This window comes from Anopheles maculipalpis, chromosome 2RL (genome assembly GCF_943734695.1).
Source record: "Anopheles maculipalpis chromosome 2RL, idAnoMacuDA_375_x, whole genome shotgun sequence".
In the NCBI taxonomy this organism is placed as follows: Eukaryota; Metazoa; Arthropoda; class Insecta; order Diptera; family Culicidae; genus Anopheles; species Anopheles maculipalpis.
The window spans coordinates 29936162-29959882 of record NC_064871.1 but is presented as its reverse complement, the minus strand read 5'-3'; the positions used below and the strand labels follow the sequence as shown (position 1 = coordinate 29959882).

The window sequence follows — 23721 nt, the reverse complement described above, 5'->3', positions numbered from 1 at the left end:
GTAAACAAACCTGTTGCATTAGGGAAGGTGAGAATGTGTGTCCCCACATTCTCTTTCTCTCAATTTCTCTCAGTTTATCTGTCTAATCGAGAAAAGGGCTAAGCACTAGCACTACCATCGGCAGGAAGGTATCGGCATTCAACAGGTTGTACCTATTGCCAGCTTAGTAATGTCCAACTGAAGTACAACACCCTTAAACCGAACAATAAAACAAACCTTTTTCTTTGTAATCTCATTGCAAGACTTTATCTCAACTCTAGAAAATAAAGAATGGAAATGACCAAAACCACCGTTCTACCGACCTCCACATTTCACTAGTCCACACGTTTTGTAAATAATAAATCCTGCACAAGCGCACTAGCGACTTCCGACTTCGAGTTTCACCGTACACGTTTATTTTTCCAGACATTTCCCTCTCCGGATGGTTCCCGCAGTTTTTCGCACGCATTTGCGCTCATCAAATCTCTCCCCGGAGCTGGATGTGGGAGCGCGTACTGGCAGTTCCGTGTCAAGTGCACAGGCATCGTGTCAGTGCAGAATCTGGCATCGTCGAGAGTGCTACAGGCTTAGAGGGAGCTCGCTTATCCTTCTCTTCGTTGTTGTTCTTGTTGTTATTATTGTTACCTCTGTGTTAGCATCTTTGTGTAAGCTTTAATCGCCGTTGTTTCAGAGTCTTCCATTACGGAAGCTGATTTTCTTTACGCCTTTTGTACTCATACCGCGTTTGTATCGAAATGTAACCCGTCAGCAAAGTGTGCAAACAAAATGATGCGAAAGTGTCCCAACGATGGGAGATGTGCTCGGATTCAAGATGGCAGCCGTTGTGGCAAAAATCTTCATCCGTAACCGATCGATAATAATGGTCCAGCGAGATGTGTGTGGTGAGATGAGTGTCGTGAATGAAGCGACCGAGATGAAAACCGTTGTGCGTGTGGAAGATGTGGAAAATATCGAAAGAAATAATGTTTTATAATACATAACTGGTGGTGTGTACGGTGTTGGTAGGGCTGCGGAGTCTTAACCAGCTGTGGAAGCTGTACCCATACAAGGTAGTATGTCGCCATCTTGAACTGGTGATAGAGTTTGGAAAAACCAAACCCCACTAGTTGAAAAGAAAAATCGAGAGAGAGAGAGAGAGAGAGCGAGAAAGAGCGAAGGAGAGAAAAATAGATTTCGTGCCAGAAAGAGAAAGGAAGAAGAAGTTGATCGAGGCTTGAACTGAGCAATCATCGCAGCAACCACGACGACAACAACAACGACGTCGGCGGCCGCGATTACCGCGGCAACGGGCCTAAGCGCGTCCGCGTCGAAGAAGAAAAAGAAAACCAGCAACATGTTGGGCCGGAAGCAGAGCATCAAGGGCGAACCGGTGCTGGCCGATTATGGGCCGGAAGAGTCGCTCAACGAAAGTGCCGACATCGAATGGGTCAACAAGGTACCGGACTCTATATATATTTTCACCACTCCTTCTAGCCCTGTTTGGAGATTAGTGTTGACACGTGTGGTGTGAACACATGTCAATCCTTTTAGCTTGTTTCCTTAATCCCCTGTGTTACACTGTATATGGTCCCAGGGAGGTAAACTGTGCCGGAGCAGTTATGAGACCTATGTGTGTGTTTTTTCAGCGTATTTGTTAAGTTAAATTAACTAAATGTGTGTATGTGTGTGTGTGTGTGTGTTTGTAGCTGTAATATTGGATTGTGCGTGTGTATCAACAATAGTTAATTAATTGTGGATTTTTTTCTTTCCTTTGTATCATTATCCGTTTGTATTCTATTGTCCCATATTGTTGTTGCGTTGTTGTGGACCGTTCATCATCATCGAAATCGAACATGTACCGTGTACTAGTCCCTCGGCGCTCAAAACCGTTCCGTAGAAGACTGAACATCATTTCTCCACCCCATCACTAACGCCATTCTCATCATCTGACTCATCAATTAAAGCAGTAGCAAAATAAATAAGATACACACTAAAAACTGACTACAAAAAAATCCCATAAACTAATGCTGACCATGCGTAGTAGTGAAGGTATTTGTTTGATGGAATTCATCACCTTTCGGGAATGTGGTTTTAGATTTCTGCATTCTAATGCTTGTTTTTTTTATCCATTTCCTCCCTTTTTTTTCGACTTCATCTTTTCTTAAGAAACTTCCTTCTATTTGCCTGTGCCTTTATTCCTTTACCTTCTGGCATGTTTCCAGCAATATGACGCCCTTCGCTAGCCGCAAAACCGTTGCTTCCGATTCGCATTCCCCGGTCCCAAGCTGGAATCGATTAATCAGTTCGATTCGGGCGCACCCAGTCGAAATAATGTTCTCGCCTTCGCTATCGCGCGTACGGCATCGGCGAGCGTTGAGTGTCACCAAGCAATTTGAATGGGATTGTTTCTTGGAAAGTGTTTGCGCTGGACCGATCGGACCCGGTCGGTGGTATTTATAAACCATGCTTCCCAATTAGGCCAACGGCGTTCCGATAGGCGTTCCGCTTGGTAGCCATGTTCGGTCGGCGATAAACGGGTGAAATGACCGTGGCGTTGAACCTTTGGAAAGGTGTCTAGCATGGGGGTTTTGCTTTAGCGAAGAAAATTCATTAAAAAAGAACATTCCTACACGATGAGTAGTTGATGGAGGCGCCTGGTGTTTTATTTTACTAAGTACCATGCGTCTCCATTAGGTTCTCCACGTGGTGGGCTCATTTTTTTTTTAATTTAATTGCTACGCATTTTGGTTGTTAACAATAATTTCGAACATTGCTTAAAAATCCTAAAATAGGAAAAATATGCTTATTAAATGCCTTTACTGCTACCATTTATTTAAAAAAAACATATTTTTTATTAATATGCATGCTACTTATTTTACTTTACCTACCAAATTATGTATAATTATATTGTACTGCTTCTTTATCGCTTCTTAACTACAACTGTCCTACTTCAATCACATATTTCAACGCAAGTTTAATGTAAATACACATTGCTCGGCCCCATTTTTGGCATCATTCGCCATGCATGCAAATAGTAAAAGACCAGCGCTAAAAATATAACCCTTAAGCCAAATACACGCCAACAAACATCGAAATGTAATGCCATTTGGTCACTCAATCGAAAGCATGTTCGATGGTTGACGGCACTCTATAAACACATTGATGCATGGGGCATGAAGTCACCATAAATCCGTGCAAAATCAATACATTCGCCATTCGAAATGTTACGCCCAACGAACCAACCACCCTTGTGCTGGAAAGCTAATCCTCCCGTTCTGTCTCAATTCGTTCCACACTCGAATGCGTGTGCTTTGGCAAACAAAAAAAGCTATGGGTCCGCCGGTTGATGCGACTGTGTGCCTTGATATCGCTGACGTCCGTGTCACTCAACACGCCGAAAACGTTCGAGCGGCATCCCTTCCTGCAGTACTGTACCTTCTGCTGCGATACGGTCGCAACGCTTCTGTTTACCTCCGAAATGATAGCCAAGATCCATATCCGTGGAGCATTGCGGGTAAGTTACCGTTCGTTCGCAGCCAGCATAGAAAGCGAGAAAGCGCTTCCTACTTACTAACGCGCCACACGCCTCTTACCTTATTGTACAGGGCGAAGCACCATACTTTAAGGACCATTGGTGCCAGTTCGATGCTTCGATGGTGCTGTTTCTTTGGCTTTCCGTCAGCCTGCAGGTGTTCGAGATGCTTGGTATTGTGCCCAAGTTTTCGTACCTCAGCACGGTACGGGCACCGCGTCCGCTTATCATGATACGCTTCCTGCGCGTCTTCCTGAAGTTCTCCATGCCCAAGAGCCGCATCAATCAAATATTCAAACGATCCAGCCAACAGATCTACAACGTAACACTGTTCTTCCTGTTCTTTATGTCGCTGTATGGATTGCTCGGTGTGCAGTTTTTCGGCGAGCTCAAGAACCACTGTGTGCTGAACACAACCGAACCGGAAAGCTTAACGATCAATTCGCTCGCCATACCGGACACGTTCTGTTCGTTGGATCCCAACTCTGGCTACCAGTGTCCCACCGGCATGAAGTGCATGAAGATGGACTTTCTTACGAACTATGCGATGGGTTTTACCGGGTTCGAAGACATTGCGACCAGCATCTTCACCGTATATCAGGCGGCATCGCAGGAGGGCTGGGTGTTTATCATGTACCGTGCGATCGACTCACTCCCAGCATGGCGTGCCGCATTCTACTTCAGCACAATGATCTTCTTTCTGGCATGGCTAGTGAAGAACGTGTTCATCGCCGTCATCACGGAAACGTTCAACGAGATACGGGTACAGTTCCAGCAGATGTGGGGCGTACGGGGACACATCCAGAACAGTACGGCGTCGCAGATTATTACCGGCGATGATAGCGGTTGGAAGTTGGTAACGATCGACGATAACAAGCACGGTGGGATTGCGCCGGAAACGTGTCACACCATCCTGCGATCGCCCTATTTCCGGATGCTAGTCATGACGGTCGTACTGGCGAACGGGATCGTCACGGCCACCATGCACTTTAAGCACGACGGACGTCAGAGGCATGTGTTTTACGAGAAGTACTACTACATCGAGATAACGTTTACCTTCTTCCTGGATCTGGAGACGCTGTTCAAGATCTATTGTCTCGGGTGGCGCAGCTACTTTAAGCATTCGATACACAAGTTTGAGCTGCTGCTTGCTATCGGCACGACGCTACACATCATCCCGGCACTTTATCTGAGCGGGTTCACGTACTTCCAGGTGTTGCGAGTCGTGCGGCTAATCAAAGCGTCACCGATGCTGGAGGGCTTCGTGTACAAAATCTTTGGTCCAGGCAAGAAACTTGGCTCGCTGATCATCTTTACCATGTGCTTGCTGATCATAAGCTCCAGCATATCGATGCAGCTGTTTTGCTTTCTGTGCGATTACACCAAGTTCGAAAGCTTCCCGGATGCGTTCATGTCCATGTTTCAGATTCTGACACAGGAAGCGTGGGTCGAGGTGATGGACGAGACGATGATCAGGACGAGCAAAACGCTTACGCCGCTCGTTGCGGTGTACTTCATCCTGTATCATCTGTTTGTGACGCTGGTAAGTTGAGATCTCTCGCTCTCTTTGTAAGCCTTCTCCACCTAATAGCACACCTCTCTTTTGAACCGTAGATTGTGTTAAGCTTGTTCGTGGCCGTCATCTTGGACAATCTCGAGCTGGACGAGGACATCAAGAAGCTAAAGCAGCTCAAGTTTCGCGAGCAGAGTGCAGAGATCAAGGAAACGCTACCGTTCCGGTTACGGATCTTTGAAAAGTTTCCCGACTCACCGCAGATGGCCATTCTGCATAAGATCCCGAACGACTTCACCCTGCCGAAGGTGCGCGAATCGTTCATGAAGCAGTTTGTGCTCGAGATGGAACCGGAAGATCTGGAAGGATATCAACGGCCCATGCCGGAGTGTTGGGATTCGCGGATCGCGTACAAAAAGCATCGCCCGATCAATGTGATGAACAAAACGGCTAAGGTGTGTATGGTGGGTAGCGATTTGCGCAAGCTTGCCATCACACACATCATCAACGATTCCAACAATCAGCGGCTCATGTTGGGCGATTCGTCCATGTTGCCGGTCGCTGGGACGAAGGCGGGACTGAAACCCCAGGGCACAATTACCCAGACGAAACCGTGGCGGGTGGACCAGAAGAAGTTTGGTTCACGTTCGATCCGACGGTCGGTGCGCAGTGGGTCGATTAAGTTGAAGCAGACGTACGAACATCTGATGGAGAATGGTGATATTGGAGCGGCTAGCCGGGTCACATCGTCCCGAGCACGTCCGCACGATCTGGACATTAAGATCCTGCAGGCTAAGCGGCAGCAGGCGGAGATGCGTCGCAATCAGCGGGAGGAAGATCTGCGCGAAAATCACCCATTCTTCGATACGCCCCTGTTTGCGGTACCGAGGGAAAGCCGGTTCCGAAAGATTTGCCAGCGTATTGTGCACGGTCGGTACGATGCGCGGTTGAAGGATCCACTCACCGGGAAGGAGCGCAAGGTGCAGTACAAAAGTCTTCAGTAAGTATCATCGATCGGGGTTTACCGCCAATCGCCATTATTCGCTGCAACTTTTTATTTTCCGTGTCCTTTTCCAGCAATTTTCTTGGCCTTGTCACGTACCTCGATTGGGTGATGATCTTCGTAACGACCCTTTCCTGCATCTCGATGATGTTCGAAACGCCCCAATACCGTGTGATGGAGCACGTCGCCCTACAGGTAGCCGAGTACACGTTTGTCATTTTCATGAGCCTCGAGCTGGCACTCAAAATCCTAGCCGACGGTCTTTTCTTCACGCCCAAAGCGTACATCAAAGATGTCGCCTCGGTGCTGGACGTATTTATCTACGTCGTGTCCACCAGCTTTCTCATCTGGATGCCGCGCCAAGTGCCGAGCAACTCTTCCGCCCAACTGCTCATGATACTGCGCTGCCTGCGTCCGCTGCGAATCTTCACACTGGTTCCCCATATGCGCAAGGTGGTGTACGAGCTGTGCCGTGGCTTCAAGGAGATACTGCTCGTATCCACACTGCTCATCCTGCTGATGTTTATCTTCGCTAGCTACGGTGTGCAGCTGTACGGTGGCCGACTGGCACGCTGTAACGATCCAACGATACAGAAGCGCGAGGATTGTGTCGGTGTGTTTATGAGACGTGTGTTTGTGACCAAGATGAAGCTAACGCCGGGTGTGAATGAATCCTACCCCTCGATGCTGGTACCACGCGTTTGGGCTAATCCACGGCGATTCAACTTCGATAACATCGGTGACGCCATGTTGGCACTGTTTGAGGTGCTTTCGTACAAGGGCTGGATCGATGTGCGGGATGTACTGATAAAGGCGCTCGGCCCAGTACATGCGATCTACATTCATGTGTACATCTTTTTGGGCTGTATGATCGGGCTAACGCTGTTCGTCGGTGTGGTGATTGCGAACTATTCGGAGAACAAGGGTACTGCGCTGTTGACCGTCGATCAGCGCCGTTGGTGTGATCTGAAGAAGCGACTAAAGATCGCTCAACCGCTACATTTGCCACCGCGCCCGGATGGCCGTAAGTTTCGTGCGTTTGTTTACGACATTACCCAGCACATTGCGTTCAAGCGGTGCATCGCGGTGGTGGTGCTGGTGAACAGTATGCTCCTGTCAATTACGGTATGTTCGGGGGTACGAGAGATCGAATTTGGCGGCCATTCCCACAACGACAATCTTTCCTTTTCTTCCAGTGGACTAAAGATGAGGTGCACACCGAGCGTCTGGTGATCGTCAGTACCATCCTGACGTTCGTGTTTGTCATCGAGGTCGTCATGAAGAATATCGCCTTTACACCGCGCGGCTATTGGCAGTCGAGGAGAAATCGGTACGATCTGTTAGTTACCGTCGCGGGCGTCGTCTGGATCTTTCTGCAAACCACACTGCGAGTAAGTGCAAAGCGATCACACCAGAACCCAAACCCGAACTCGGCTAAGTGGTCTTAATGCAAATTTTTCATTTTTTGTCTTGTTTTGCCTCCCCACCCCCGGCAAATATCCGGACGAACCTTTAAACAGAGCGATTTATCATATTTCATTGGTTTTATGGTTGTCATATTGCGATTTTTCACAATAACTGGCAAGCATACGACCTTGAAAATGTTAATGCTTACCGTCGGTGTGTCGGTGTGCAAATCGTTCTTCATCATCTTCGGCATGTTTTTGCTGGTGTTTTTCTACGCCCTCGCCGGTACGATACTGTTCGGCACGGTCAAGTACGGCGAAGGTATCGGACGGTAAGTAAAGCGTGTGTCCGTAGAATCGTATGTTTTCCCCTCCCAGACACCCCATGCTTCCCATAATCTACCTTTTTCCATTGAAGCAGAGCTCGTTCCTTTGGGAAGGAGTGGTGGGATAATAGTGGCGATGACCAGTAGTAGTATTTTGCCGATTTAGTGTTCGGTTTGTCCCATGTCCTACGTTTCTAGAGCCCACCTCGTTTACAACTCTGGTGGCTGCTTTGTTATGTGTATTATTTTTCTTCTGTTTAATGTCCGGTCCAATTCGATGCCCCCAATACCCTCGTCCCAACACCTCCCGAACTAAATTAGATGAAAAAAAAAACCGATTAATCGGCCCACCGGTCTGGCCTCCGGTACTAAATTCCATGTATCGTCTTCGTCGTCTAGTATTATCATATAATCGCCATCATCGTCCATTTTCACCGTATCACGCGTTGTTCCTACCCGTTGTGTTCCTTAATTTCCCGAAAGTAAGCTGGCCGCACGGGACAAAACATTCGGGTTCCGGGCAGCGCCGAAACCGGAACCAAGCAGAATCAAACACTGACCGTCCTGCTAAATTACCAGCCTCCGATTGCCCATCGACCAATGCTGAACGAAAGCGCAAGGGAACTGTCCAAGCCGCTTTTTCGTGGAACGGTGCGTGTAAGCTACATCCCGCTAGATCCTCCAATGGGGTCGAGGATTGTCGAACGAAACGTTTGTCTGCTTTCGGTGCAGCTTCCCTACACACCGGCCATCCGTGCAAGGACAGCTCCCTGTTGCCCGGTGGTGAACATTCAGGCAAAATTTATTTGTTTGGCGCATTAGCTCAATATTGGCGAATGATCCGATGACTTCCAAAGACTTGTTGGCAACAGGAATGGAAAGGAAAAGCAGTAGGAAAATGTAGAAGACACGAATAACATCACCGGAAGTACTGTAAGACCTGTTCGTTCAGCATTTGCCGGCTAATTGGGCAGCAGATGGTTTTGTTCTGTAGTGCGGCCAGTTAACGTTCGCCGATCACCTGATTTACTGGTGTTCGTATATACATATCCACATACATATGATCCATCCGTCGATCACGTTCGTCCATTGCTGCTCCGTATGAAAATTCATCCGTTTGTGTGTGTGTACGTGTGTTTTTTTTTTTTGGTTTAATCCACAATTTTAAGCTTTGGTTCTGCGCAACTCGTATCACATAATGCTTTACTGAGGGATCTTATCCAAAAATTCCCACAGAAAGAGGGGTTCGATGGGTCCGTTTTGTATTATACTACTGACAGCTTAACAGGGTACTGCAGAAAGCACTTCAAACAAGCGAGATACACAAATCCGAATACGACAAGGTGACAGTCAAGTCTAGTGATTCAGTCGAATAGTATATTTCAATATTTGTAGTCGACGGCAATCAATTCACAAGCGAACAGTACAAATAGTACGAGATTAGTACGTGACCATCCAGCTTAAACGTTTATAGCAGATACTACCAACTTGTTTAGAGCTTTCCGCTTATTTAGATAGATTACACATACCTTTTGTCCCAGTGCTACTTGCCCAAAACAAAAATCACCGTGCTTGACCATCTTGGTATGTGTTGAATCAAATGGTCCCAATGTTCAAGGTAAATGTCGAACTGCTGTAAATGCTTCCGACCACATTTGTTACGATTTTCCTAATATGTTACCTGCTATAAAATATATCTTGAATGCTCTATCTATCTATCTATCTATCCATCCTTCCCTTACCTCTTTTTTGCCTCTTTGTCTCTGTTACATTTTGTGAATTTTCCTCCATTTTGTTTGCTCGCGTGTCCAAGCACAAAACAGTTGTACCTCTCTTGTCGTCCGTGTAATATCGCTCTCGTCGCTGTCCAGGCGTGTGTGTGTGTTTTGTTTCATCCATTCTCACATTTTTCAAAATAATATTTAAGCCTTTTTGATCTCTGTTTCATTGTCCCTAAATGTTGTGATGTGGAGCAGTAGAACTTTCATTGTTGTTTCTTATTGTTACGAATATTCCGTACGTCTTTTTTTTTCGCACGCCATCGCGAGGATGGGCAAAACCATTTCTTTTGATAGCGATAAGTGTGTTTAGTAACAGAGACTATTCAATTGATTTTTTTTTAACTTTAAATATGCCATTTTTTGTGACTAAAATATTATTATTGGAAATGTAGCGCTATAAGGGGCCTCTAAAATCTGTTCTTTTACTGTGCTAAAACTCCAGTTAGTATCAATCCTATGCGATATATCCTACTTCTTCTTCTTGGCTTAACGACCTTCTAAGGTCACGCCGGCCTTCGAAAGGCTTACTAGACATGCCGATACCACGTAGTTAGATAGTCAGTCCTCACTACGGGGGCACAGTCCTATTATTTATGAATATTATTTTGTTATCAGCAGTACGCCAGGCCGTTCCTCTTGAAATAAAAAAAATATCAAAAATTAATTACTGTCACAAAGATGGTCATATTGCGTCACAATCTGGATATATCATAGACTTAAGTAGAGCTCGGCAAATTCCTTGGAGCTTATAGTCTAATATTGTTTTATCGTTAGCACACGGTGAACCAGTTTTGATGATCCAAAATTGCAAGATATTAACTCTCTTCTGGACCAAAATGAGATCTGTCCAGGTATTGGTCACTCAACTGTCCGTTATACCTTGTATTCTTTTCTTGTATTCTTGTACGGTAATACCGATGTACATGGAGCTGATCAGAAAATCTTAGATCCAGAAAATCCTAGGTCTTAAGGCAGCCTTGGCGTTGCACCATGTGCTCTTCTCCCTTTCTTCTGTTTTGTTGGCGCTACAACCTCAAGAGATCTTGCACAGACACATCTCTACATTTCAGATTCAGTTCTGTATATAAGCTATGAGAGTCATACAGCTGAGAATGAGTGATTGCGCTGATGATAACCGGGTAGCAAACTTTCTGAAGCAGCGACCAATGGAGTCTTTTCAGGAATTCGCAATTGGGGGACCTTTCCCATTCTATTGCAATGATACAATACGTAATAAAGACCTGAACAATATGAATCAGTAATAGTTTCTCAACTAACCAACAAAACAAATTAAAAAAATGAGGATCACCCACGAAATGCAACTGATCTTCTTGAACTTAAGGGTGAGATGCCTTTTTGGGTAATAATTAACAATATTTTATAGTGTAACGCTATTTTATAGTATTGGTAAACTAGTCTAAACCTTGTCTATCAAACCATTAACTAAGAGAGATTAACACTTTATACATAGCAATACATTTTCAAAAGTGCGATGTGACAGGGACACAACAAAAAAAAAACATCATTCTTTCGCTATTTATCTGCAAACTGTGTCTGTGCTTACCTTATTTCTATTTATCAATCAATAGCTGTTAAACATTTCAAATGCCATCACAACAGTTAGCTCTGTGCTTTCGGTTTGCATTAAATTGTACCCATGCAACAGACACCCAACCAACAGCTCATTGTTCATCTGATCACTGATCAATCGATTAGAGATTCATGTTGTTTCCTCACTATTCCTTCCAATTTCTAACTACCTCTAATTGCTGTAGAGATTTGTCTTAATTTGCAAATAGTACTCCTGGTTGGCACATGTTAGCACTCCATGTCTATGTCCGTTTGTAGCTTGCTATTGGTAGAATTAGAACATGACATACGATGTCTATAACCTGTTGCTCGCTCATGTTGCATTGTACACCATTGCATTAGTGCGTATTAGTAACAAAAAGAACAACCCCCTATTTTAAAAACTGAAGTGTGTTACAAGATTAAGCTAAACTTTGAACTCCTTCTTGCTACCGTTTTTTTTTTTAGATTTTGCTTTACTTTGCTCCTCTTCTTATCCTATCAATAGTTTATAGTTTGTTTATTACCATCTACTAATTTGTCTACCTTTTCTTCTCTTCTCCCGTTCGTCATCAATAAAAAAACACGTTGTCCTATTCCAATTCCTTCTCATTCTCGTGTCTCTGCCTATCTATCTCTCTCTCTCTCTCTCTGTGTATGTCTCGATATGCATATTTCCCCATTTTCTTTCTCATCTCGTTCTGATGTTTTCCCTGCTTAATATTTACATACGATTGATCACGGTTTGCACACACGCACTCAACACTCTCATTGCCTGCACATCTGCTCGCATACCCCAATGCACACATTACCGGTCCAACACAACACTTTCCCTGGCACTTGCGACATTCGTCTGTTCCTGTTCTCTTTTTTCCCGACTGCGCATCTGTCCCCCCCACCCCCACCCGGTCGTTGTGCGCAATGCAGACGGGCCAATTTCGGCTCACCGGTGACCGGGGTCGCGATGCTGTTCCGCATCGTAACGGGTGAGGATTGGAACAAGATCATGCATGACTGCATGGTACAGCCACCGTACTGTACGCCGGCCGCCAACTATTGGGAAACGGACTGTGGCAACTTTACCGCCAGCCTGATCTACTTCTGCACCTTCTACGTCATCATCACGTACATCGTGCTGAACCTGCTTGTCGGTAATGTGTCACCGTAGTCGGGTGTAGTGAAGGATGTGCCAAATTGTACCGTCCACCAGCAGGCTGCTAATACTATTATTTCTCATTTCAACTGGCGCGCGTTCCATCCGGTAGCTATTATCATGGAGAACTTTTCGCTGTTCTACTCGAACGAAGAGGACGCCCTGCTATCGTATGCCGATATACGAAACTTCCAAAACACGTGGAACATTGTGGACATACATCAGCGCGGTGTCATCCCGGTGCGGCGGGTAAAGTTTATCCTGCGCCTGCTAAAGGGCCGTCTGGAGTGTGACCCACAGAAGGATCGGTTGCTGTTCAAGTACATGTGCTACGAGCTGGACAAGCTGCACAACGGGGAGGACGTTACGTTCCATGACGTGATTAAGTAAGTGGCCTAACGGTAGCCCGTTTTTCAAGCTCACTAATAATGTTTCCCACGTTCGCAACTTTTTTTAGCATGCTTTCGTATCGGTCGGTCGACATACGGAAAGCGCTACAGTTGGAGGAACTGTTGGCAAGGGAGGAGTTTGAGTACATCATAGAGGAAGAGGTAGCCAAGCAGACGATACGAACCTGGCTGGAGGGCTGTCTGAAAAAGATACGGGCGAACAATGTTGCGGTAAGTATGCCCTGTTCAACTATATTCAAGAAGTTGGAGAATAATTTTATCTGCCATCTCTCGAGCAAGATGAATACGCATTTTTTTTTTTTTGAGGTCATTTTTTGATCAGTCTGAGAACAGACAATAAAGGTAGAAAACGGTTACATTTCAGAATGTATCGGTAATATGTGGGGTGGAAAATGCAATTCTATCAAGAGTTTTGATGGGAGAACCTCATTAAAATTGATTCTGTTTTGTAACAAAGGTTTCTTTGCAATTTTTTTTTTTTTTTTTTTTTTTTTTTTGAAAGATGACATTGTAGTAATGGCATTAAAACTGACCAACATATCGATCAGTCAATATCGCCGGTGGTTCAATATCAATCGATCAATGCGAACATGGTGCAGAATAAACCCATTGTGTGGTACATTCTACCGCCTTGCCGGAATGAATACGGTTACATAAGTAATGTTTGAACTTCTCATCTCCAATGGAGTTGTAAGGCCCTATATTCCTACAACATCCAACGTAATCGTCCTCTGCATATGCACCGTAATCGTCCTTTATCTGGTACGGATCCTTACCTCTATCTACAGAAACCCCATTAAAAGTTACCTTGGAAGAATATAAGAACTTTTCGATGATTTTTTCAGGGTTATCACTGCTCTTAAGAGCAGCTGTTTTGTGTGTTAACAACAGCATCAACAACCTAAAGTTACTTAATAGATCGAGATAAAACACCTCCAAATATGAGTTTGTTTTTTTTTTTGTTAAAATTTGAACATGTTTAACAATTACTAAGAGTTCTTACCTATAAAGGGTCTTACCAATCCCGGAGCCTCGTCTGCCAAATTTTTTCAGCCTTTTCTACCAAGAAAACTCTCCGTTAAAGGGAGCTCTTCATGCAAAGGTGTTAGGTATCTCTAGAGACGTTATTCTCGCAAAGATCCCGCCAATAAAGCACCTTCGTTGACTTAGCCATCTGAATATTTTAAATCACGTGAACAGTCGAAAACATTTCACAAAGACTCTCCCTCCACCATTGGATGTCTATTGAAGTCTTCATACGCCATTAAGAAATGCTGTTGGCCGTAGTTGGTACCTATATCTATAGCGCAACACCAACGAGATGATCCCCTTAGACTCTATAATGCCTTCCACACATCCAACATTTTGCGGTATTTTTTCATGTTTTCCAGGAACAGTGAATTTAGTCGCCCAATTTGGTTAACCTAAACCCTTTTTTAAAACATCGACTAATCTTTGCTTGATCTTTACTTTCTTCTAGAAACAACAAAACTCGCTAATCGCTGGCCTGCGTGCAACGAACGATCAGAAACAGCAGCAACAACAACAGCAGCAGCAGCAACAACAACAACAGCAGCAGCAGCAGCAGCAACAGCAACAACAGCAGCAACAAACTGGACCCACCGGAAGCACCCAACAATCGCAACAGCAGCAAACCCCATCATCTCAACAGCAACAACCAGCCCAGCAACAGCAAGCCACCCAAACCCAATCCCAAGTAACGTCCCCACTGCAATCCTCAACCACCTCCCAAGCCGCCTCATCCGTTACCAGCCCTGGCCAGCTATCGAAACAGCCGGAAGAATCACCTACGGGTAAGGATGGCACCAGCCTCGAACTACCCGATACCGATCAAACAGCGAAGGACATCGAAAATAATGCGAAAAATCGCAAGAAAACAGCCACCGTACTGAATCGCTCCGATTCGACCGGTTCGAGCAGCGGGCGTAAATTTCTCGCTCCCACCCTTTCCGATCCTCAGGCCAAAAATGAAAAGGATCGATACATGAGCAAGAAGAAGCAGCAGCGCGCCCCACCGTCCATCAATGTCGGTGGGACCGGTGGCGTTGGTGGTAAGGCGTCCCATTTGAGCGAGATCGGAGCGCACAGCTTGCATCTGCACTATCACCACGGTAGCTTTAGTCATGGGTATGGCGGTGGAGAACATTCGCCCCATTCGCAGCCACTTCATCATCACCATCAACATTCGCATCAGCAGCAGCTGCATTATCAGCAGGCCCAGCAACAGCAGCAGCAAGCGAAGTTTGGCCATGCGCACACCAACATGATCTACGAGGTGCACGACTGGTGGCAGGAGCAGGTGCTGAGCACGCACAGCGAGGAGGAGGACAATTGAGAAGTAGTATGTAGAACACCGTTCGCCGCTATCTAGCTGCCTAGGATGCATTGGAATAAGAGCGAACGATACTAGAATTGCCAGTATTATCGCCTGTTTGTCGGGCACCACCGGAGATTTTTTTAAAACTAGATATGCCGTGAATGTGGTTTGTTTGTTACAAAATCGCGGATTGTTTTTATTTTTTAAACTTCATTTCTATTCGATATTGTACTGTATTGTTACCGTTAATTGGTCGTGGAGGGGTAGTAGTGAGGTACTTGTTAGATAGAATGTTTTCTAGGCAAAAGTGTTAATATTAGAGGGTGCGCGGCAGGAATAGAAAAAAAAATGCGAAAATCTAAAGCAACGAAGTCTTAACCCATTCCCAACGATGCTTCAACGTCCTGAATTCAACAATCACAAATGTCCCTCTTTTCTAGTTTTCCTTAGTTGCCACGTGCGTATTTAAGAAGACTTTACTTACTTCTTTGTACATTTCTCTTTCGTAAATCAGTGTTTGTAAGCAGGGTCACCGATGGTAACTAGATGGAAACTAGATATTTTCTATAAGCGACCCTGCTGTAGGACGACGCTTTGATCTTTGGAGAAGCTGACCCACTCCCAGGGGTAGCACTTGATCCTTTGTAAGGCTAGCGTGAATTACAAAAAAAAAAAAAAAACAAAAAACAACAAACATTTCAAACTGTTGGAGGTGGCCTTTAAGATTCAGCTTCTTGGGGCCAACCTCAAATTCATTTCGTTTTGATGAGGCGATCTGTTCGGCTATTGCGGACAGTTACGTATTTTCTTTCTTAGACCTCCTTGATTAGTGTCCTTGTGGAACGCACGGAATTACAAGCAAAATTGGTACATGCTTTAATTTCCCTTCCTCTTCTTTTCTTCCTTCTATTTCTTTTTGTACGAGATATGCTGTGGCTAAATTCCATCCTAATTGGTATAAATCCACTTTTCTAATTGAGAATTCAAATGTTCTGCAGTTGTGTAACAACTAAGCAAACCAGATGCCTGCCAAAATATGTCCATTATTGACCTCGGGTTATCCCCAATATTGAAGAGTTAACAATTTCGCATAGTTTTTCTTGTCGCAACCCTGTACAGCAAGAGCGCAAAAGTATTTGTTGTAGGCAAGAATTAATGCCGAAAGGGACTGTTTGTTAAGTGGCGTGCGTGAGCGCTTATGTTTTGTACTTAAAAGGAACAAAAAGGATCGTAAATCTTCCGATGTGTGCGACCACGTGTCGTCTTCCGTTAAAAACTGTTAGCGTTAAATGTGCTCGAGCCAAGCGAACGGGATTCAATGGATGTTTTGTGTTATACGCTATGTTAGACGCAGTCGACCGTCTCACAACGAATAATCTTTTTTTTTTATTTTTCACTCAAAAGGCAATTTGAAGTCCTGTTGGAATTATTGTATTTTGTTTTGGTTTATTTGTACTGGGAAGTCCTAAATCGCCCAAGAGGACTCGTCTTCCAAATGTCGCTTCGAGATATCTCGACATCTGCCGGACCTGATCGTCTGAAGAATTTCAACATCCATCAAGACATGTCATCCGAGGGGGCTCATTTTTCAAAATGCCTTTTCTTGTGTCGAAAGGTCCTCAAAATCCAAGGTCCAAGGGTATTTCTCAAAGTCAATCATACCCTTAGCCAGCACTGCGATATTTTTTAGGTATAGATTATTTCATTTTTAATATAAATCACGGGACTTTTGATACAAGTACGGAAGGAATCGGAGTACGATTAAAAAACTGAAACTGACTAAATTCGTTGTAAGACGGTTGACTGTACCTGTTAAGCGAAGTGCTTTTCGTCTTCGTAGATGTACGTCTGTATGTACTTACCTCCGTAGTCCTTCCGTGGTGTCTGCGTAGAGAACAAAATGCCAAATTCATTCAATAGTGATAATAAATGAATACTTAAAGCGACTCGATGCCGACATTTTAGCATGAAACCAAACACCTTCCGCTGCTTCTTTTATTTACACACTTGGCATCCGTAGAGCCGGAACCTGAACTCCCACTGGGGGACCTTTTAATGGCTGGTGTTCGCTGTTCGGTGCATTCGCGCTTCGTCGAATGAAGGCACAGATGTTTCTTTAGCTCGCCTGCCTGCCGGAACGACCGATCGCATCGATCACACTTGAACGGTTTCTCACCCGTGTGGATCATAAGATGGCGGGTAAGATTTTTCTTCGCGGTAAACTTTTTATCACATATTTCGCACACGTGTTCGATGGCAACCAGCTTGGGTGAAGAGTTTGATTTGGGGATGTTTTGTTTCTTTTGCACCGTCGTGCTCCGTCTTTCAGAGGTTCGTTGTTTGTTGCTGGAACCTTTCGCTTTGGTTGCCTCTATTCGTTTCAACTTAAAGCGATGTATCTTCCGTTCGTGGGTCAAACTGTTAACGCGCGTTGGAAAGCGTAACGTACAGATGCGGCACTTGAAGGGCCGTTCGTTTGCGTCGTGGTAGGAGATATGTTTGCTCGCTTCTCGGACCGTTTTAAAGACCAATCCATCACATTCCGTGCAGGTGTAAGGTACATCCGCAAAATGGCTCGGTAGATGATGAGTAAACTTTATCTGACTTTCGAAGATTACTCCGCAAAAGTAGCATTTGTTTTGTGGTAGTTGAGCATTGGCTTGGGTAGCGGAAGAAGGTGTCTTGATAGGTGATGACTGTGGACTTTTGTTTGCAGGCTCATCTTTGGCATCCGGGTATAGGTGTGCTGGAGTGTCATCGTTCATATCTTCATCGATGGACCCATGGGATGGGGATGGTGCTGTTGGTTCACTACTTTCCTGTACTGCAGCCTCATGGCTAACGGAGGAACCTTCACCTGCAATGTCCGCACTGGTATCCGTATTGCCGACAGTAAATACATCATACACCAACTCTTCCACAAAGGCGTCGCTTGACGGAGGATGGTTTGGTAGCAATTCGTGCAGTTTGCGATCATTCTCTACGAATAACTGCTTGATCTTGTGTACCGTATTTATACGATTTACGCACTCCAGACACAGCGATAGAAGTCGATCATCTTCCAGGATCTTTTTGCAGAACGGTAGATACAATCAGCACTAACAAACAAATGCTTTATAAAGATGAAGCGCACAACTTACCTTTATAGCAAAGAGCTCCTCGATCAGCTGCGACAGAACTTTACCCTGGAAGGTATCGAAGACGGAAAAAACGAGCGAATCTGAGGGTGGACTATTGAGGCAAAGTCGGCAGCAGGATGGCGCCAAGAAAGCCATAACTTAAGGAGAGTTTTTTGAAGGTTTTTGTGAAACCATCGGTGGAATCGGTATTGTATATAAACAAAACGAGGTGTAAGCCGCAACTCCCTTTGGGAACGTACGCGCGTAGTACGCGTATTTTGGCCGCTGAACTATGGCTGATAAACGTACGCTAGAAAGAACTGTCAAATGCAACATTTTCAAAACATGCCAATTCGATAAAAATTAAAAGAAATAAACAAAATATTCTCCGGAACAAGCCGGTTGGACATTTCGAGATAATCTACGTGGTTATTTTCCGACTTCCTTTAATTTCGTGAGTGTAACTGGTCACTGGAACCACCCCAGCACCTTCAAATCTTGTCGCAAACATGGGCAAAATTGGTTTGCAGATAAAAGCGACGCTGGAAAACATCGAAGAACTCAAGACTAACCATCCGAACTATACGTTCTTCCTGAAAATCAAATGTTCTAACTGTGGTGAAGTGTCCGACAAGTGGCACGATCTGACCGAAAGCGAGCACATCAACGAGGATTCGCGCAATCCGAAAGGGTTCAATTTTTACATGAAATGTCGTATGTGCTCTCGGGAAAACAGTATCGACATCATCGAAGGCTCCAATGGTATGTATGACTTTCAAGCAAGCAAAACATTCAAAAGAATTACATTAACATCCGCTTTTTATTGCAGCTAGCTACACCGAGCAAGATTCAGGGAAAAAGAAAACGATCGTAGCTTTCGATTGCCGCGGTGTGGAACCGATCGAATTCAGCCCACGGTCGGGATGGATTGCCAAGGCGACAGAAAATGGACCCACGTTTGAGGATATAGATTTGTCGGACGACGATTGGGTGGAGTACGATCAGAAGAACAACAATTCGGTCGGTGTGTATGAGTTTGAATCGGATTTCATCAAGCTGAAGAAGTGAAATGGTTCATTTTTGGAAAGGATTCGTGTGAGCAATAAATGGTACTGTTTTGTTTTTGAATGAGCCTTTTGTAATTAATTATTATTTGGCATATGCTTAAGACTTTTCATAATTTCAATGGGGAAAATGTAAGAAAAAGCGCTAGGAAACGATCTTTCGAGGCTCTATTTCACGCTGGCAATCATTTCGGGATGGAGCAGCTCACTGTGGTGTTTTTAGAACAAAGAGTGATGTTTACACTAGCGCTTTCTATTCTAGAAAAGTTCTTCACTAGCATAATGGCTGACAGAACGGTCAGAATAGGTATTATTTGAATTATTTTTTCATTAGAACCATCTACTAAATAATGTTTATTTTGTAACATAGCGCTCATAAAAATGGATTTTTTAGTTTTGAACGTGTTAAAAATGATCTTTTTTAGCCCATTTAATTGAAATTACGTTTTATTTTCGTAACTTCCATCATCAGCTGTCATTGCAGCTCTCCGGTCCTCGCACCCACAGTGATGCGGTGGACGCCGTGGTGCTTAATCGAAGCTGTCAATCAGCAAATCACCAACATTACCAAGGGCCAACACAAAAAAGCAGCAGCAGCAGCATCAATAATAGGCAACAAACCCTTAGCCGTGGTCCGCTTCCCGGAATATTTCCGATATTCATTGCGCCGTACGACAGTGCCATAGCGGCCGCGCTAGACCGCTTCGTGGCCAACGGTTGTTCGCCAAAAGAGCCACAGAGTGCATCGTGTGTGCGTGTGTGCTGCTCAAGGTACGTTGATGTGCACGAGAGAGAGAGGGGGGCAGTGCAAACAGTGTGAAGTGCGCGCGCGGTACCCGTGTGGAACCTCCGTAGGAAATTATTTGTGCGATTCCCGGTTGTTCCGTGGTTTCCGGTGAGCCCGGTCGCGCAAGGCGTACGGAAAAAGTGCATCAGCACCAGAGTGTGAGGTGGTAGAGCGCGAATGTGTGTCCCTCCGTTTGTGTGTTGTATGATAGCAGAAGTTGTTTACCTTCGCCACAACGCATAAGTCCGCGCCGTTCCGGAAGAAAAAAGTGTGTGTGCGTGTGCGTTTGTGCGAAAGCTAGGGTGTACCGCGTGGGTTTTCGTGTTTTGTTGTTCCAATGTCCCGTGAAAAAAGGTGCCAAACGTGGTAAAGCGGCTGGCTCCCGTCTGGCATCACTTTATTTTGATCCAGTGATCAGTGCTCTCGATACCTGTCATCCAGAGTAGGTGCGCGCGGAGGTTGGTTTGCCGAAGAAGAAACAATACCAGTATGGTACGGTGAAGCGGGTGTACGGTTCTTTCGGGTTTGCAGAAACACAAGGCAGCCGATAAGTTTGATTCATCGCTGCGTGCCCCAGATGGTAATACCCTGAGTGCCGGGGGAGTGGAATGCTGTACGATTATCAACCGCAGTCTTATCAGCAGCAGCACCTGCCGCAAGGAGGACGACGAGGAGGAGGTCGGGGAGGGAGAGCAGGCACGGGACTTGGTGGTAGTGGTGGTGGTGGTGGTGGTGGTGGTGGTTCCGGAACCTCTGCCGTGATGCCGAAGAAGGACTCGAAAAACGATGAAGGCGGCCGCAAGAACAAGATGAGTCAGGCGGCTGCGGCCAAACTGGAGCAACAGCAGCAGCAACAGCAACAACAACAGCAACAACAGGTATGAGGACAGGTCTCGGTTTTTTCGTTTCCCAGTAAATACCATCCAAGTAATCACTTTGTTTTTGTTATTGTAGGACGATGGATCGGGCATGAAAGGGGGCGGCCCTGGAACGGGTCGGCCTGGTTCTGTTGGGCCGGGCGGAATGAAGCCGTCTGATGGTTGCAGTATTAATGCAGGCGGTGGCCCTGGCCCGAACAGCGGTGTCATGGATGGGATGGGCAAAGCGGGTGGCGGCGGTGGTGGACCGGTGATGGGAGGCGGCGGTCCACTCGATGGTGTTGTGGGTGGTCACCCGATGGATGGCAAGATGAATCCGGGCCTGGCTGGCATGATGGCGGGCAACAAACCATCGAACAAGCTGGAATACACGCAGCAGCAGAGCCAGATATTCGTGTTTTCGACCGCGCTCGCTAACAAGGGCGCTGAGGCGGTGCTAAGCGGCCAGTTCAACTCGATCATCGCATATCACTGTGCACAGATGCAGAAACAGAACCGGCTCGGTGGCCCGGGACCGGACGAAATGAGCGGGAACAGTGTGGGACCGGGTGCGATGTCACCGTGGATGGATCATGGACACGGTCACGGTTCGCCGGATCATCACCCAATGGGACCGCGGGGTATGGGTGGACCACCGGGCGGAGGCCCACCGGATGGGATGAAAAAGTCAGCCACAATTCATCACACGGCAAACGCGGGATCTTGCCTGGAGAATGATGGTTCGCTGCCGATGTTTGGCGGTGGTGGTGGTCCGGATGGTCACGGTATGCCGCCACACATGCGTATGGGACCGGGTGGTGGTCCGCTCGATCCATCGATGGTGGTGATGGGCAAAAAATCGGCCACCATTCACCATACGCCGAACGCTTGCATGGATCAGGATGGTAGTGGATTGCCAATGTACCCGTCGGATGGTCACGGCGGGCCACATATGCGCATGAACCCAGACGGCATGTCGAAACCGTCCACGATCCACCATACGCCCAGTTCGTGCATGGAAGGTGACGGAGTAGGTGATCCAACGGTGGGAGGACATCCAGGCGTTAAGATGGAGAATCCTTCCCCGGTAGGGTCACACATTTCGCCGAGTGGTGGTGGCGGAGGTGGTGTACCCGGTGGTGGTCCGGGCGGTGGACATGGAGGTGGCCCCGGCGGCATGGGTCCTGGGGGACCGGGAGGCGGCGGACCCGGTGGAAGTCACTCGAGTTCAACGATTATCGATCAGATGAACTCGCTGGTAGCGTCACTGCCGCTCATGAAGGGTGGCAATGTGTTGTCGCAGTCGCGTGGCCATCCACAACCGTCGCTGCAGGGTGTGAAAGTGCCGGACGAAAATTTAACGCCCCAGCAGCGGCAACATCGCGAACAGCAGCTCGCTACACTGCGCCAGATGCAGAAAATGTTCTTTCCCGAGCAGCGAGGCATGGGCATGGATCCGCACGGTATGGGCATGAGGCCTCAGTTCCGTGGGCCCGCTGCCGGTGGTATGCCGCCGGACTTTGGGGGCCCACCGAACCGACCGCTAAATCCTGCCTTCATGAACACTCCGCTCGGTAGTGGTGGTGGCCCCGGGATGGGCGGTCCGGTGGATGGTGTACCGGGGCCTGGTGTGCCCGGCATGATAAACGAGCAGATACCGCCGATGCAATACAATAAACCGAACATGATGAATCCGGGCATGTACGGTGGTGGTGGTATGGGAGGAGGCGGTGGCCCAATGGGTGGCGGCGGTCCTATGGGAGGCGGTGGCCCAATGGGAGGAGGACCCGGTGGACCGATGGGTGGTCCGATGGGTGGTGGCCCGATGGGAGGTGGTCCGATGAATCGTATGTACAAAGCAGACCCCGACCCAATCTTCCCACCCATGACGGAGATGGGTGGGTATGGGGGTGGTGGTGGAGGAGGCGGCGGTGGTGTGATGAACAATCATCCCGGGCCCGGTATGTTCAATCCCGGCATGCAGCAGCGAATGGGAATGCCACCAGGAGGTGGTGGCGGTGGTCCCGGTCCGGGTGGTCCGATGGGTGGCGGTGTACCCGGTGGAGGGCACATGATGGGCGGTGGACCGAAGATGGGTGGACCGGATCCGTCGATGCTCGGTGGCCCTGGCGGTGGTCCCATCCCGCAATCCCCACTGATGGACGACGAACTCGGCAACAAGGGCTCAATGCAGCAGCAGCAACAGCAAATGATGCTTCCCGCAAATCCACCTCTTCCTCAGCAACCGGGCACACCGACAGGCAGCAATGGGGGCCCCATGTCGGTCGGCATGAATCCGGGCCTCAATCCGAACGGTGCCAATGGGACCGTGAACAATAATGGCAAAACGAAAGAACCTTCCGTTTCGCCAGAACAGCAGCAACAGCAAGGCGGGCCCGGCTCGAACCAGCAGCAGCAGCAAGGACCCGGCAGTCAACAGGGGCCATTGACACCACAAACACCCCAGGGAGGGCAGCAAACGCCCGGGCAACCGCTCACCCCACAGACATCGATGGCTGGTTCGTAGAGCAGCCTCTGTCCTCCTCCCATCCCCAACAACAACAGCACCACCACCATCCCCCAATAGAAAACCTGTGGAATGATTGTTTTTTTGATCTGTGGATGATTTTTTTTCTGTTTGCGTGATTGAATCATAGAGAGAGAGAGAGAGAGAGAGCGAGAGCGCGCGTGTGAAAGAGAAAGTTTAGGGAAGAAAGGTTTAATAATGGCAGTAGGGTATGCTCTGCTGCCCAAAAAAACACGGATCTTTCCTTGTTTTTTGTTTTTGTAAGAAACAAGTATATATATACAGACACAACATACATAGTCCCACACACATACATACGAGCAACAAATCTGCCTTATCAAATACCGATGAATACGA

The 23721-nt window shown here is 46.8% G+C and overlaps 4 protein-coding genes across 5 annotated transcripts; 3 read left to right on the top strand and 1 right to left on the bottom strand.

Annotated features, from left to right (window-relative positions):
* The first annotated feature begins 1227 nt into the window (after window positions 1–1227).
* LOC126556631 (sodium leak channel NALCN) lies at window positions 1228–15028 on the top strand. The gene is made up of 11 exons (XM_050212012.1): window positions 1228–1435; window positions 3308–3493; window positions 3585–5054; window positions 5126–6024; window positions 6102–7152; window positions 7224–7418; window positions 7548–7765; window positions 12037–12260; window positions 12375–12648; window positions 12720–12882; window positions 14153–15028. Exons 1-11 carry the CDS (start codon window positions 1334–1336, stop codon window positions 15026–15028), a joined length of 5658 nt encoding a protein of 1885 aa, XP_050067969.1. The 5' UTR covers window positions 1228–1333.
* Window positions 15029–16971: 1943 nt separating this feature from the next.
* Window positions 16972–18285, bottom strand: LOC126558165 (transcription factor Ouib-like). Its single transcript, XM_050214127.1, has 2 exons — window positions 18151–18285; window positions 16972–18078 (listed from the first exon to the last, which is right to left on the bottom strand). The coding sequence occupies exons 1-2, from the start codon at window positions 18283–18285 to the stop codon at window positions 16972–16974; spliced, it is 1242 nt and encodes a 413-aa protein (XP_050070084.1).
* Window positions 18286–18628: 343 nt separating this feature from the next.
* Window positions 18629–19199, top strand: LOC126559270 (UPF0587 protein CG4646). The gene is made up of 2 exons (XM_050215400.1): window positions 18629–18891; window positions 18959–19199. Exons 1-2 carry the CDS (start codon window positions 18639–18641, stop codon window positions 19195–19197), a joined length of 492 nt encoding a protein of 163 aa, XP_050071357.1. The 5' UTR covers window positions 18629–18638; the 3' UTR covers window positions 19198–19199.
* Window positions 19200–20557: 1358 nt separating this feature from the next.
* Window positions 20558–23364, top strand: LOC126557024 (protein pygopus-like). 2 transcript variants are annotated; one of them, XM_050212661.1, is made up of 3 exons: window positions 20558–20858; window positions 20935–22567; window positions 22619–23364. In XM_050212661.1, exons 1-3 carry the CDS (start codon window positions 20589–20591, stop codon window positions 23362–23364), a joined length of 2649 nt encoding a protein of 882 aa, XP_050068618.1. In that variant the 5' UTR covers window positions 20558–20588. The 2 variants fall into 2 exon arrangements, with proteins under 2 accessions (XP_050068618.1, XP_050068617.1); XM_050212660.1 differs by having other exon boundaries at window positions 20935–23364.
* Window positions 23365–23721: the final 357 nt, after the last annotated feature.